Here is a 14,671-nt window from a genome sequence, read left to right as displayed (position 1 = left end):
TGCCTTTAAATTAACAGTGGTGCATTCTTAAAGTCTAACTAAAGACAAAACTTTTTTTTTTGTCTTGGACAGTGTGGAGATGGATTAGAACTCCTATCAGGTTTTTATTGCTGTTTGTGCCCTCATTAGGGAGATTCACCTTCTCTACCTAACTGTCCTGTTTACCTAATTATTGTTGAAAGTGAAAGTAAAAGAAAATCCCACATTTGTCTCCAGAAAAAATAATAGAGGGGAAATTCTCCAATAGGAACACTAGTTCCAATGACCTGGGTGTCCCCATCGGGAGCCCCCTAATTTACAGGGATTTCTGCTCACTTCCTGTTTTGTCTGTGGGAGAGGAAGAGAAGGTAAATCTCCCCATTAGGTTATAACCCCTTATAACAGGAACAGGGGTGTTGCTTAGCAAAATCTCAATAACCTGGCACTTGTATTTGGATTGTCCCTGTTGTGTCTGCTGTTTTTTATTATTGTAATTTTTTTCATTTCCAATTTGAACTTATCAACTAATATCCATATAAATTGCCAAGCGAAGGCTAAATAGGAATGGCAAACAGGCTCTGACCCTCCAACTGTTTTTGAACTACGAGCACCAGTTTGCATGGACTTGATGTTCCTCAACAGATGGACAGTTGGAGCTTGCAGTATTAGGTCATAAGTATATTATTTATTCAGAAATTATATGGTAAATGTTCTTACTTGGACTGTTTTAGTGACTGCTAGCCTGCTCCAGTCTCTTAAAGCCCAACTCCAGGCAAAATAAAAGTTTTCCCATGCAGTGGGGCTGTGTCAAATGTTTGTTTTGCCTAGGGGTGAAGAGAAAGCTTTTACTCACCTGATCCTTCATTCCACCAGAAAACAGCACTCGCCATGGTCCAGCAATGGAATGTTCCTAGCCTATCGAGTCTGTGGGCCTGATGACGTCAGAAACAGTCCATAACTCAAGACCGCAGGAACGTGGGAGTTAGGTAAAGTAATCTCCTTTATCCTCTCCCCTAGACAAAAACAGGCACAGCCCCACCGTATAGGAAAACTTTTTTTTGCCTGGAGTTGGGCTTCAAGGGCCAGTTCATAAAACAATTTCTGCATTCAGGATGTGTGCATGCATGTTTTGATGCATTTTCTATGCATTCCAGTGTGTTTTGTTCCCCCTCTTTTTTTTCCTCTCACTTGAGGACAATTGAGGATATGTACATTCCGGTGCATTTTTGATGTGTTTTGCCACATTTTGCATGTATTCCATACTGAAAAAAAAGCAACATATTCTACTTTTATTGACTGCACTGGAACTCTCTGCACTGGTGTGAACTAGGACCATTGGAATGCATGGTAAACACTGTCCATGCATTTTTGATGCAGAATAAAAATGCACTGGTGTGAACCAGCCCCTAGGGGTTAATCTGACAACCTTCTGTGCCTTAAAGGCCAATACTCGAACCTCCCCTGTGGGAACATGTGGTATTGGAGAGTGGACCTGGAATGCTGTGTAAGGGGTGCGGTTTACCTCAGCCTGTCATGGTACATAAAATGCAGAAAGGTAATGCAGAAAGGAAGTGCAAGCTGGGAAATATGAAGAGCATGCTGGTCCGTTACAGCTGCACTGTGACTGTAAGGCCTCATGCACATGACGTTTATACATTCTTCAGTCTTACCTGCACCCGGCGAAGTGGCTGTTCATTACAAGTGAATGGCTGTACATGGGTAACTGCTTGTACGTTCTGATGGCTTTTGCATCAGCATTTACCTGTGCAGCGTATTTCCCCTGAATGCACCACTTTTGCATTTGGGGAAATTGGCACATGCACAGGTAATTGCCGATGCAGGAGCCATGGCAATTACAAGCAGCCTGCCATGTACAACCGGGAAAGCGCGGGACTTTTTATGTTTCAAGACTCAAAAGTGTGTAAATATCCATGTGTGTGAACTTTTGACAGTTATCTATAATAGTTCTAATGCTTAACAGTGATCCCATATTACATATTATATATCTTATATATTATTTGTTATAACACCTTCAGTGGCCTTATAAGCTAATGGTTGGCTGTGTTCTCAGCTGTCACATAAAAAAAGTTACGCTCCTGATGGTTTCAGCCAGATGTCTCAGCATAAACACCGGTAAAAGTTTTTAACCCTTTGAGGTAGGAATGATGTAACGCTGTACACTGTTTTGACAATGTTCCATTATGTCTGATACAGATCTGATCCTTTTTATTGTGATTTTAGTCTGCCTCTGTGTATGTGTCTGCTCTATGTATCTTTGTTTCTACCCTTGCACTTCTGAACTTTCTTCAGACTCAGATTTGCCTCTCCCTTTTTACAATGTCAGCAGCATTCCATTCTTTAATGCATACCATTTCTAATCTTAAAGTGGAACTATGGGAAAAATAAAACATTGCATATATGATATATATGATGCTGTCTGTCACTAGAATTGACTCATCTGTTTTACTTTTTCTGAGTTACTCATAATAGGTGTACTGTCAGGATCAACAGGTAATAAAAGTATGTCACAAAGAGGACTCAGAAAAATAAACATTTCTGTGTTGATTCTAGTTAGAAACTGCATCATATGCCTTTATGAATTCACCTTTAGTTCCACTTTAAAGTGGTTGTGAACATGCTATATTATAGATACTTTATACTACAGTAATAATGATGCTGGCACCATAATGTGTCTGTGTTCCATAGTCTGATAGGCCTGAGGCAAGATACAGGCTGTGCTTGAGCAGGGGGTGTGTTCTAGAGGCAGGTTGTTATTAGAAGAGGGTGTGTGTCAGAGGCAGGCTGTGATTGGAAGGGGGTGTGTGTCAAAGGCAGGATGTTTATGGTTGGAGGTGTGGTGGCTGAACAAAATACCCATGCTGTGTGTCTGCACAGTGTCCTGTACCTCTGCATGGGCAGCCAAAGAATGAAAACTGACTACACAAGAAGAGATCAACTTCTGTGCTTTATGTGGTCAGTTAGGAACAAGGTGACTGGAAGGATCAACCAGATGGAAGACGTACATAAAAATGATAGGGACTATGATTATAAAATACTCATATGTAATCCTACACACAAAGAAAAAAAAGTTAGGTTAACATATGCTTTACTAAAAGCACCTGAGAGCATTCTGAAATTAGTGCCCGAGACAAATGTACATTAAATTTAATTATGCTTACACTGTCACGAGAGCCTTTAAACACTTTAGACCTGCACTATAGCCAAAAGATGGCTACAGCGCAGCTTTGTTGTTCCGGGATGGTGTCCAGAATCCAGCACGCTCTGTGATCGCTGTGTTCAATCACAACGGCCCTTTACCATGTAATCAGCTGTTTCCAAGCACAGATGATCACCGTGTAAACAGATTTGGAGGTTATCAGTGATACTTTCCTTACGTGCTGTCACCGGCCAGTGTCACAGGTGACATGTGCATAGATAATCAGAGCACTGATCATCAGTGTCCTAATTATCAGTGCAGCCCCATCAGTGACAATCAATGCCCATCAGTGCTGCCTATCACTGTCCATAAGTGCTGCCTATCAGTGCCTCCTTATCAGTACCACCTATCAGTGCCCATCAATGCCACCTATCAGTGCCCATCAGTTCTGCCTATCAGTGCCACCTATCAGTGCCAATCAGTGCCACAAATCAGTGCTGCCTCATCAGTGTCCATCAGTGCATCCTGCTCAGTGCACATTAGTGAAGGAAAAATATTAGTTGTTTGCTAAATTTTATAGCAGAAACTAAAAAAAAGTTGTTTTATTTTCAAAACTTTCGGTCTTTTTTTGTTTGTTTAGCAAAAAAAAAAAAAAAAAAACCAGTGGTGATTAAATATCACCAAAAGAAAGCTCTGTTTGTGTGAAAAAAATGATAAAAATTACATTTTGGTACAGTGCTGCATGACCAAGCAATTATCCCTTGAAGTACGACAGCGCTAAAAGCTGAAAATTGGCCTTGGCTCATTAGGCAAGTGGTTAAAGCAGAACTCAAGGCAAACAGCTAAATACAGTTGAAATACATGTGTGGGAGCCATTTTACCTACCTAAATATCTGTATTTTTACAGCCCTGCCACACAGCACAATCTACCAGGGTAGAGGACCTGGTGTTTCTCTGCAACAGTTTCACTTTCACTTACAGTTCACCTAAACACCCTGTGATTGCACAATGAAAGGAGAAGCAGCAGAGTGCTGAGTTAATTTCTATGTCACTCTGCTTTCTCCTCCTATTAGCAAACTTCTTGCACTGGAGTACACCTGACTGGCTTTATATGCTATGTCTTCCTCACACTCGCTAATCTCTCTTGGACAGACTGAACAGTAGACTGCAAGAGGCTGATACAAAGTCAAATTTGGGTGTGTACACAGCTTGCATTTAAAAAAAATGCATGCAATTATATAATAATGATTACACCATAGCTCCCAACTGATTTTGAGGGACTGTCCCTGATTTGGAACAAAGTCCCTCTGTCCCTCTTTCCTCCTCATTTGTCCCTCATTTTGATCTGATTTATATAGCTGTATTTAAAATGCACTTTTTATCTTTCAAAAAGTGTTTCTCAGTGCTAAACCCTTTATCCAATTTTTAAATTGCTGCATTTGTAAATTAAAAAAAAAAAACAGTATAAAGGAATAGTAGTGGTAAAAAATGAAAAAAAAAAGCACTTGTGGGTTTAACTAATATATTTTTTGTATAATTCTCCTTTAAGGGGGCGTGACAGAGGGTGTGTCCAATGCCTACATACTTTTCCTAACAGGTGTCCCTCGAGCCCTTTTCAAAAAGTTGGGAGGTATGATTACACAATTGTGTTCAATTGCTCCTTTTTTAAGCTTCAACTTTAAAAAACCTTTACATTTCCTGACATTCAGTTCATTATCCATTGCTCAGATGGATGAGCACCTTGCATTTGAATCCAAGCAACTGATATTTCTTGTGGACAGCTGACAAACATGTCTTGGATGAGGCATTGCCTGCTAGAAGCCTTCTAGCAAAAAGAGATAGGATGGATTCTGCAGCAAATTTGTGCTCCGACCCTGACATTGGTAGTTTTTAGATACAGTTAGGTAATGTTTACACTTGTGGTTGGGGGGGGGGGCAGTGAAAACACACAGTTGAGCTATGTTCTTAACTCCCACAATCACTCCCCCTTAAGGGAGAAGTACAGCCAAAGCTCATTTGGCTGTACTCCTTCTATGGATCCCAGGAGTGCAGCGCGTCCTGCACTTGTGTGACCCGTTTTCAGCAGAAGCCCGCTGTGCCTGTTTTAATCATCAACCATGTGAGTTGCTAAATGTTGTACCTTCATTAAATGCAACCATATTGCTACACTTAGAGGTGCCTCTCTTCTCTTTTATACTCAGTTGGGACATGACGCTACTTGTATATATCAAGACATTGCTTGTATATCAAGTCAAGATTTATTAAAACATTTTATCTTGTCTTGCAAAACGCTCTCAATCCAAGGTTTTACTGTACAGTACTAGCAAAACAGTACTAAAAAATATTACTCAAACTTGAGGAATTTTATTATATGCCTCTGTAACTAATGAACTACTCTGGTTTATTGCATATTTTCCCAATATGTAGAATGGATTCTATTGTGTACCATATATAGGGGATTGTAACTACACTAATTAGAAGAATAAAAAGTAATAACATCACAGCTCTTTAGAAGACAAAATCACTGTAACTGATAGTATTTATCCAAATGTTATCCCTGAATGAGCAAATGTCCCCTTTGGATCAATCCAATAGATTGAAAGCAGAGCACAATTACTTTCTTTCTCTCTTCGTGTAAATCTTTCACAGATTTTCCAGCATACTGGAAAATCCTTGTAAATGTTAACATGTTTCTGCCATTCAATGTACTTGTTATTGCCCCCTAAGTGTACTATTGAATGACTCAGGTCTTACTAGAGTGTCAGTTCAGGGCTACTGGATGAGGTAGGAACAGCTAATGTATAGTCAGCCCTATTTTGTATAAATATTAACTAAAGTATGAAGACAAACATAGATTTATAAATGTAATGGCAATGTAAGGTGTAAGATGTACTTTCCATATATCTTTGAATATGAAATGTGTTTAATTTTGCACAAACAATGTATGATGTCTGCTTTTATCAAAACACATATTGTATCAGATATTTACCTGTCACCTGTTAAAGGCATAATCATCTTTGCTTGAGTCGAGAATACAATGAAGGACACTCGCAGTCTTGGACTGGAAAGAGAAAAGAATACATAAAGATCATTAATCAATGCAATTAGCATTTGGTAGAATGCATCCTAAAGATATAACCAGTAGTGATAATGGCACCAAAAGCCACAAACAAATCTATCATCCATACTCTTCCTAGATTTATATACAAACTTATAAGTCGTTATTCCTACTTTATTTATGAATATCCTCATGAAGGGAGGGGAAAGAAGAAAAATTAAACAGTAAACAAGGGAAAGCTTAAGGGAAGTGAAATGGAGCAAAATAAAAACCAACAAAATAACAAAAAATGTATAAGGGGTGCAGCCTTCAATGAAAACAGACCGTCAATGCAATCAATAGATTTAGAGATATCCGTGTAAATATTTTTTTTTCCATAAACACTTTATAAAAGTGGTTTTGAACCTGGAAAATCAAATGCAAACAGAACATAATATGGCAGGTAAAGAGAACAGTCTGTCATCTGTAATCCTCCCCGCTCTACTGATTAAAAAAAACCCTGACACCATGAAAAAAAATGGTGATGCCACTCCTCTTCTCCTTTGATCGATAGCCTGTGTAATAAGACACATGCACGAGCCTGTGTGAAGGGGGCGTGTCTGCTGCTCTGTACCTCTCTGTGCCTGAGATCCGAGCCGACAGTGTTGGGGGGTGGGACAAAGAACGAGTTGGTTGGTATTTTGATACTAAGTTAGCGGTATAGGTGTGGATGGACTACCATTCTTCCGCAGACAATCTTATATCTAATTACTGCTCCCAAGCAAAACACGCTGACCCTGAATTGGAAGGGAAATATCTAAACAAGGACAAATGCATAGATTGCATAAAGACTCAAAGGAGGTAAGGGCCTTAGACCATGTGGTAGCTGCAGTGGGAACATCTAGGAATTGCTTTAGTTAGCAAATATATCGAAAAGGGAAATTGCTTGTTTTGGAGAGCAAAGTAAGTGCTCTGTAGCTTAAAAACTTGCCAAATATAAAGAGATTTCCAAGCTCAAACTTACCAACCAGCCAGTGACCAACCAAATTGACCTGTCTAACAATATGCGTTAAGAACAGGGGTTTAGTTGCACACATTTGCAAATACATGCATAAGCTGCAGGCCCCGCTAAGGCAACCTGTTTTCTGCAGTCCCTAACTACTGAAAGTCTCCATCTTGGAAGCACATGCATTTATAGTGGATAGATAGGGGACAGGTGAGCCTGGAAGGAGCCACCCCTCCTTAAAAGGTACAGGGTCACACTGAACACCCAGCACATAGGATTAGGATAGCAAGGGTGTCAGTGCATTGCCTGACCAATATATTCAAGGTACGAAAAAGTGGCGACTGCTCCCACCTATAACTGGACTTTGTAGCAAGGAGCACTGGAAGGGCGCTTAAAAACTTGCCCCATCAGAAAAGATGGTAGGCTAAGACATCACTATGGGAACAGATCTCAATAAGAAAGTTCTCTGACATGCCTGGTATGAAGCCTGGATTTGGGTTAAAGGACTTAGGATGGACAAGAGGGAAGTGTGTTTGAAAACTGAACCTATGAGCGGATATTTTAATACAGCTCTGGGGTGTGTTGAAGTAGCAGTCAAGGGACCAATCTCCCTTGAGAGAAGATGAGAGAAGGATTGTTTCAAGCATTGCCAGCCTTTTCCATCAGTATGTATTTTTCACTCTATAATTCTCTCAAGCTGACAGGCCCAGAAACACTTTTTAACAACATTGTTTAGTGAATTGTAGGCAACAAGTGGGACTGGATATCAACCCTTGCTTTGTATGATGGTATAGATATCCATAATGCCTTCCAAGTGTCCTTTTAAACATGGTAAAGTTTGGTTCTATCCTTGTTGGTAGTAGGTGCAGCTAAAGAGGCTTAAATAGGAAGAGGGACTGTAGGGTAAAGAATTTACATTACAAAGAAAAATAAAATCCAGATGATTTATTGGCATTAATTAAAATAATAAATCCCTGCCCATCTGTACCTAACACATGAAAAGAGTCTCACAAAAGCAGTTCAGTCACTTTGACTTAAGTTGGTAGACAGAAAACAGGTCCAGCTTAATACCTAGCAGTTGATTATAGGTTCCTCAGAAAGTGGAGGTAAACTGTAGGTTCCTCAGAAAGTGGAGGTAAACTGTACAACATATCTAAAACTATTTTGGGGGAAACCCATTGGCATAAAATATCTCTTGCAAGATGGCTAGGAGACCTATCAGAAGGACTAAATAAGCTATTTAAAAAAATGATCTATCCCCTATAATGATGATTAGCCACTGGACTAAGCTAGGCTAATGAAAAAATCTTTGGTACATACATAGTACACGAGACCACAGATGGTGAGAAACATGTTATGGCAAAGATTATAGGGCAATAGCCCTGCATTATGTCTTCCAATTGAGTACTTGTTCTAGAAGTACTGGAGACACAGGACCAAGGACAAAATAAAAGTTATAAGTGTCAAAATCTTCTTACTGGGATGAACAGGACATTCACTTTGAAAGTTTTCTCCACTGGAAAAAAATATAAGAAAAATGTACACTAGAAGAAAAACAGACAGAGAAAGCCCAGACTGCAGTTTCCGGAGGATTAATGACCTATATAGATGGTGACCAAATGGTTGCAAAAGGCAACACCAATCTTTCAGAGAAATATTCTCAACAAGTTGCTCCCTATCTTCAGTTGCATAGTTTTTCTAAAGGCTAAATTGTATATCAAACCAGTATTAAAGCTCCTAAGCAAGAAGTCCTTTGCTCAGGGGCTGAACTGAACACCTGTCACTTGGTAATTTCACAGGACACCAGAATTTTTCTGTGCTATAGATCCCTGCTTCATCCAGCAGATAGTGTGGGCCCTTGGCAAGTAAGAAATTACCTATTCAACGATTTAAGTAGCCATAAGACTTGGTCATGTTAACAGAGGCTGCCCATAGGAGGTAAGTGGAGCCACCATTCCTTAAAGCATTCAGAACTACCTATACATGTATTGCTGAAATTGGAAGCAGGGGTGTAAAATGGCTGAAAAAAATATCATATATTTTTTTTTTATTGCCACGGAATATCAAAATGTAATTTTTTTTTTTTATATTAAGGGCTCAGGAAATTATGTACCCTGAAATCTTATTCAAGATCATTAATAGAAAAATGTATGTGAACCTCTATAATACATACCTCTTAATAAGATGGTAACTTGAGTTTATTATTTAAATCTGACATTTAGACTGATTTATTTAGACTGCAAATAGTTACAAAACTATTTTAAAGATGTGGGCAATATTGAGTAGGTTCACCTTTTCACAAAAAATTAAAGATGAACTAACATTATACACCATCCCCACCCTTCAGTCCCTACTGCACTTGGGTGATTAGCTGTCATTACCAGTGCAGCAGTCTGGGGACCTCCTTCCCCTTCTTTCCTTAGAGCTTCCATGAAGGATCAGAGTGATGATTGGTCAAAGTGGTCATATTCCAGCATGTGAGCAATCAGAATGACTCTGATTCATCCCAAAAGCCCCAAAGAAAGATGGAGGAGAAGAGTAGGGCTTTCAAACCCTGCATGGGTAGTTACAGCGAATCACCCACAGAGGTAAGCAGGGACCAGGGAGGTGAGCAGGGTGTAGGGTGTTAGTTCATCTTTTATTTTTTGTGAAAAAGCAAAATGACACTTTAATTGTTGCTTGCAATGTTTGATTAGGTTTGATGAATCCATTATTATGATGTTTATGGATAAGGAAATTATTATGATGGTTTAGATAAGGACCAACTTACATTGAAAAAACATTTGGAATACATGAAAATACAAGCTGCATTTGACTATTGTAAGGAAACATTCACATCTAAAAAAAGAACTCCATTAAAAATATAACTTTTAGGCCTCATGCACACTGGATGTTTTTACACCTGCTGTTTTTGGCTTCAGGTGTTTTTTTTCTGCAGGCAGTAAACTCCATAGCATGTTATCCTGTGTGTCCAGGATGTTATCAGCGTTTTTTGGCAGAGGCGTTTTCTGGCTGGAAAAATGCTACAACTCTGAAAAGTGAAAAAATGCTACTATTCAGTGTTTATGAGCGTTTTTGAGCCATAAGCTTTTATAGGAGTGTAGTTAAAAAAAAAAAAAAAAAAAGAAACACTAAAAAAGTTGCAAAACTTGTTTTTTAATGCAGCATTCTACAGCTAAAGCTACTGGCGTTTGTATAATGTCCAGTGTGCATGAGGCCTTATAAATAGATATCAAAACAAATTCTGATTGTTGTTCTTACATATAATGATATGAAGTATCTCAAATACAAGCTGCTTTGGCCCTAAAATTAAATGCCCTTTAGGAATATTTCAAACGGAAATGTTAAAGTGTTGCTCACTTCTCCAACATCCTTAATGTTTAATGTGATCTGAGTGATCTTGTCTATTATGTGTATTCAGATGCACAATATGAAAATGCATGAACAAGCACAATTCAGAGGTTTAGACAGTAAGAGTGAATAGCACACCAACTGCCAAGTATGCTGAATGCAACTGTGTAGACCCAGATTTCATTCTGATTTTAACAGCCTTAGTCTAACTAGATAACATACAATGTTTCTGGAAGGCTGGTCACCCTTTAAAACTTGTACACAGCCTGGCATCTGGATAAGCGAAGCATATATTAAACAAGTCTGACTGCATTTGGCATGCCTCAAAAATAGCCACACAGGATAATTATCAGTTATACAGTAGTGGAGTTTATCAGGACTGATTGCACTTGGCAGCCCCAGCAATGAAATTTGACCCATACTTCTCAAAAATGTTTATATCAAGCCATAGATAGATAGATAGCTAGATATAGATAGATAGAAACAAAAAAAGGTATCGATTTATATAACTATAAAGGTAGCACACTGAACACTTTTTAAAATGTATTTTTCACATACTGAAGATTTTAAAACAGAACTATATTTCAGGTCAAATTTCATACCAACAATTATTATTATTATTATTATTATTATTATACAGGATTTATATAGTGTTGACAGTTTACGCAGTGCTTTACAACATAAGGGCAGACAGTACAATTACAATACAACTTAATACAGTAGAAATTGCAGAGCCCTGTTTGTTAGTAAATTAAATTTAGTAAAACTGTTTAACACTGCTTTGGCAAGGGTTTAGCACTGAATTTCTGGCATAAAACTGTTTTGTATTCAAAGGGGTTGATTTACTAAAGGCAAGTAGACACCAGAGGTAAGTGAATAAGTTATAGCTCTGCTAACTTCCATCATTCAATTACATGCAAGCAAAAATGCATGTATATATTTTCCTTGCATGTGATTGGGCATTCTTTGCAAAGTGAAATTTTACTGCATTTAATAAGCACTGAGGAAAACTTCCTTTTAAAGTGTAACGTACCTTGCAAAGTGAAAAGTCTATTTGCCTTAAGGTGTCAAGCCCCAAAAATATGAAATGGAGATCTGCAGATGCACCCAAGAAGAGAGGAGGTCCTTTTAAGAATTTGCATCAAATTTTGATCGTTATTGATCATAGAATACACTTATAAAACACCTTTTGAGGCCTAATACTGGCCACTTATTTATAACTATGGATTAATTTTTTATGAATTTTATGGTACCCAGGCATCTATGTCTTTTCATTTAGTGCTAGTTCACACCATATGTAGTTCCGTGCGCTTTTTCTGCACTAAAAAATGCATGCAGTGTTTTCCATGTATTCCAATGGCTCTAGTTCAAACCAGTGCAGTCAGTTTCCAGTGCAGAAAAAAAAAAGTAGAGCGTGCTGCATTTTTTTCTGCACAGAGCTGTTCTAGAACCTAGCAAACTGTATCAAAAATGCACGAGAACTGCGTGTGGTCTGTAAGCAAAAACTGATCCAGAACATATCCGGAGTGCATTTTTGTGGTGTGAACTGTCCCTAAAAATACACGCAGTGTTTTCCATGTACAGTATTCCAATGGCTCTAATTCACACCAGTGCAGTCAGTTCCAGTCAGTTTGTGGTCAGTTTCCAGTGCAGAGACTGACTGGAACTGACTGCATTGCTGTGAACTAGAGCCATTTTAATACCTGGAAAACACTGTGCATGCATTTTTAGTGCAGAAAAAAAGTGCACAGAATGGCATCTAGTGTGAACTGGCCCTTAGTGTCTCTACACACCCGCCTGAGGAAGGTGCGATGACACTATTATTGGGCTGTACATGGTGTGTGCAGAGCTGCGGAAGGGACCCAACAGGTCCACGCACAACAGACTGTCTTCAGAAAACTTCAGAAGGCGACACATACAAGACCAGTTCCCCTGCATGAGGGAAGAACATCAGTGGTTGGTCCTTTTTACAGGAAATTCCTGTACAGAGGCAAAATGTAGATGTTTAATGCAGGAATACTATACAGATGAAAAATATAAAACTGTACACAAAGGATACCAAAAGTAAAGTAGGAATACACCTGGGTCTTGTATTTAGATAATATTTGTTTAGCCTTGATTTAGCTTTTAAGTGCGTTTCTACTTTTACAGTCAAATTTGAGAAAACCCTACTCTATATTTGTTATGTGCTCCCATTCACACAGTATGCCTAAAAAAATTAAATATTCCTTACCTGTTTCTCGGCAGTAGGTGTCATGGATGACTGCCAGGTTTATTAAATCATATTAGTGAGCCTGTCCCAAGTCTGTCCACATTGACATACATTTAAAGAAACCCAAGCCTCTACAACTTTAACCCTTTGTTGGGACAGACAGTGTTTAAATTCAGTTAAAACTGAACATGAAGATATGCCTGCACAATACAGACAGTGTTAATTATGGCAAACACAGGGTTCAGAATAGAGCATCTTAAAAAGCTACGCTGCAGTTTTTATTTATTTATTGTTTTTTTTTTTAAGTTATGCTATGTGAATGGGGTCATGTAACAAATATAAATATAATATAAAGTAAAATAAAATAATATATAATATAAAGTAGATTTTATACCAATTTGGCTGCAAAAGTTAAAATACACTTTAACTGTTAGGGGTTGGTGCAGTATTTATCTCCTCAGGAGCTAAATATACTCTCTGTAGAGAATATCAGTGTAGCATGTTGGACTGGCTAATATTTATTATGAGATTTCCTCACTGAGATCTCACAATTCTGTTGTCCCCTTATGTAACCCTGTACAGTCCAAACTGTGCAAATCCAACATTCCAATGCACACATATCACATAACACATCATAGGTTTTCAGTAGTTGACATAAAATCTGGCTTGAAAGTACAGCTTTGCTTTAAGTGTAGCTTTCCTTCAACTTTAGCAGTCCCTGAGACTGGACCTAGCTTCTGGGTATATAGTTGCATCAATAGGCTATACTCAAGTAGAGGTCGCACAGTGTTCCTAACTCTCAAAGGAGAATGTTAGCTTTAAAACCAAAGTACACAGCCTGACCTGTCCATACAGCCCAGGTGATGTATTGCTAGAACATTAGATTTCCATAAAATAACTAAAGCTTTTAGAGAAGCTAGCATTGAAATTCATTCAGAATTAAAAAAAGTGTGGCAGAATGGTTGATATAGAGTAGACCAATGTCAAAAACAGAAATTATATTTAAAAGTCAATCAGCTAATTCAATATGGTAAAAGATAATATTTCAATCATTTGCTGGCAAAGAAAACAATCCCGGTCCAAAAAGTGGAAAGCTGAATTTCAGGTATGTTTTCTTCTTTTTTTTTCATAGTGACATTGATCCAGCTTGGACCAATGTAGGTATGTATATTCTATACCTGGCCAATTTTTGCGGAAGGTGAAATAACTATAAAAGCTGCTGCTACTACAATGATTTTTGCTGTCTTCCAGGTCTTGTACCAAGTTGCTATCCTGCTGCATTATAACTGCAGGGAGTCACCCACTCAGCACGGGCATCATTCAGAGAATGCCTTCCATTTTTACTAATTAATACAAGGCATACTTTGATTGAATGAGGTGGGGCAGTGACTTTACCATAGACACCTGACAAAAATACAAGGCACTCTCTGAATGGCGCCTGTGTTGAGGGGGCAACACCTTGTGTTAACTATGCAGCAGAGCAGCTGCATGGCAAAGAACCCAGATGACAGCAAAGATTACCGTAGTAGCAGCAGCTACTACGGTGATTATTCACTTCAATAGGGTTTGGCCAGGTATGGTATAAGTATCGCTAAATTAGGATAAGCTAGACCAAGGTAAATATGTAAAAAAGAATCTGGCATTTATTTTTTTTTCAATATTGATTTTTATTGAGATTTTACAGTTTAACAGTGGTATAAATTGCAAATCAAGTAAATCTAAAATCAATTTATCCTATATCAATCAAATGAAACCATTAATACATATATTCTTTAAAGAAAACAGGCACCATAGAAGAGTGATAATTTATGTATTCACTATTGGAAAATAAGTATATATAGAATACATGTATTATAGAGTAGTATAAGAAGTAGGGAGGGTAGGTAAGAAAAGTAGGGGTATAGGGAGGGTGAGGGAGAGAGAGAGAGA

The 14,671-nt window shown here is 38.3% G+C and overlaps 1 protein-coding gene across 2 annotated transcripts in view; it reads right to left on the bottom strand.

Moving 5' to 3' along the window:
- ANTXR2 (ANTXR cell adhesion molecule 2) overlaps positions 1-14,671 on the bottom strand; it is a 328,021-nt gene that overhangs the window by 261,196 nt on the left and 52,154 nt on the right. For both annotated transcript variants that reach the window (XM_073597974.1, XM_073597968.1), the window contains exon 4: positions 6,126-6,197. In XM_073597974.1, the coding sequence (XP_073454075.1) occupies positions 6,126-6,197 (72 nt within the window). The remainder of the gene's footprint in view (positions 1-6,125; positions 6,198-14,671) is intronic.

This window comes from Aquarana catesbeiana, linkage group LG01, assembly GCF_042186555.1.
Source record: "Aquarana catesbeiana isolate 2022-GZ linkage group LG01, ASM4218655v1, whole genome shotgun sequence".
NCBI lineage: Eukaryota > Metazoa > Chordata > Amphibia > Anura > Ranidae > Aquarana > Aquarana catesbeiana.
The sequence above is the reverse complement of the archived record's forward strand: the minus strand, read 5'-3'. Positions and strand labels throughout refer to the sequence as shown.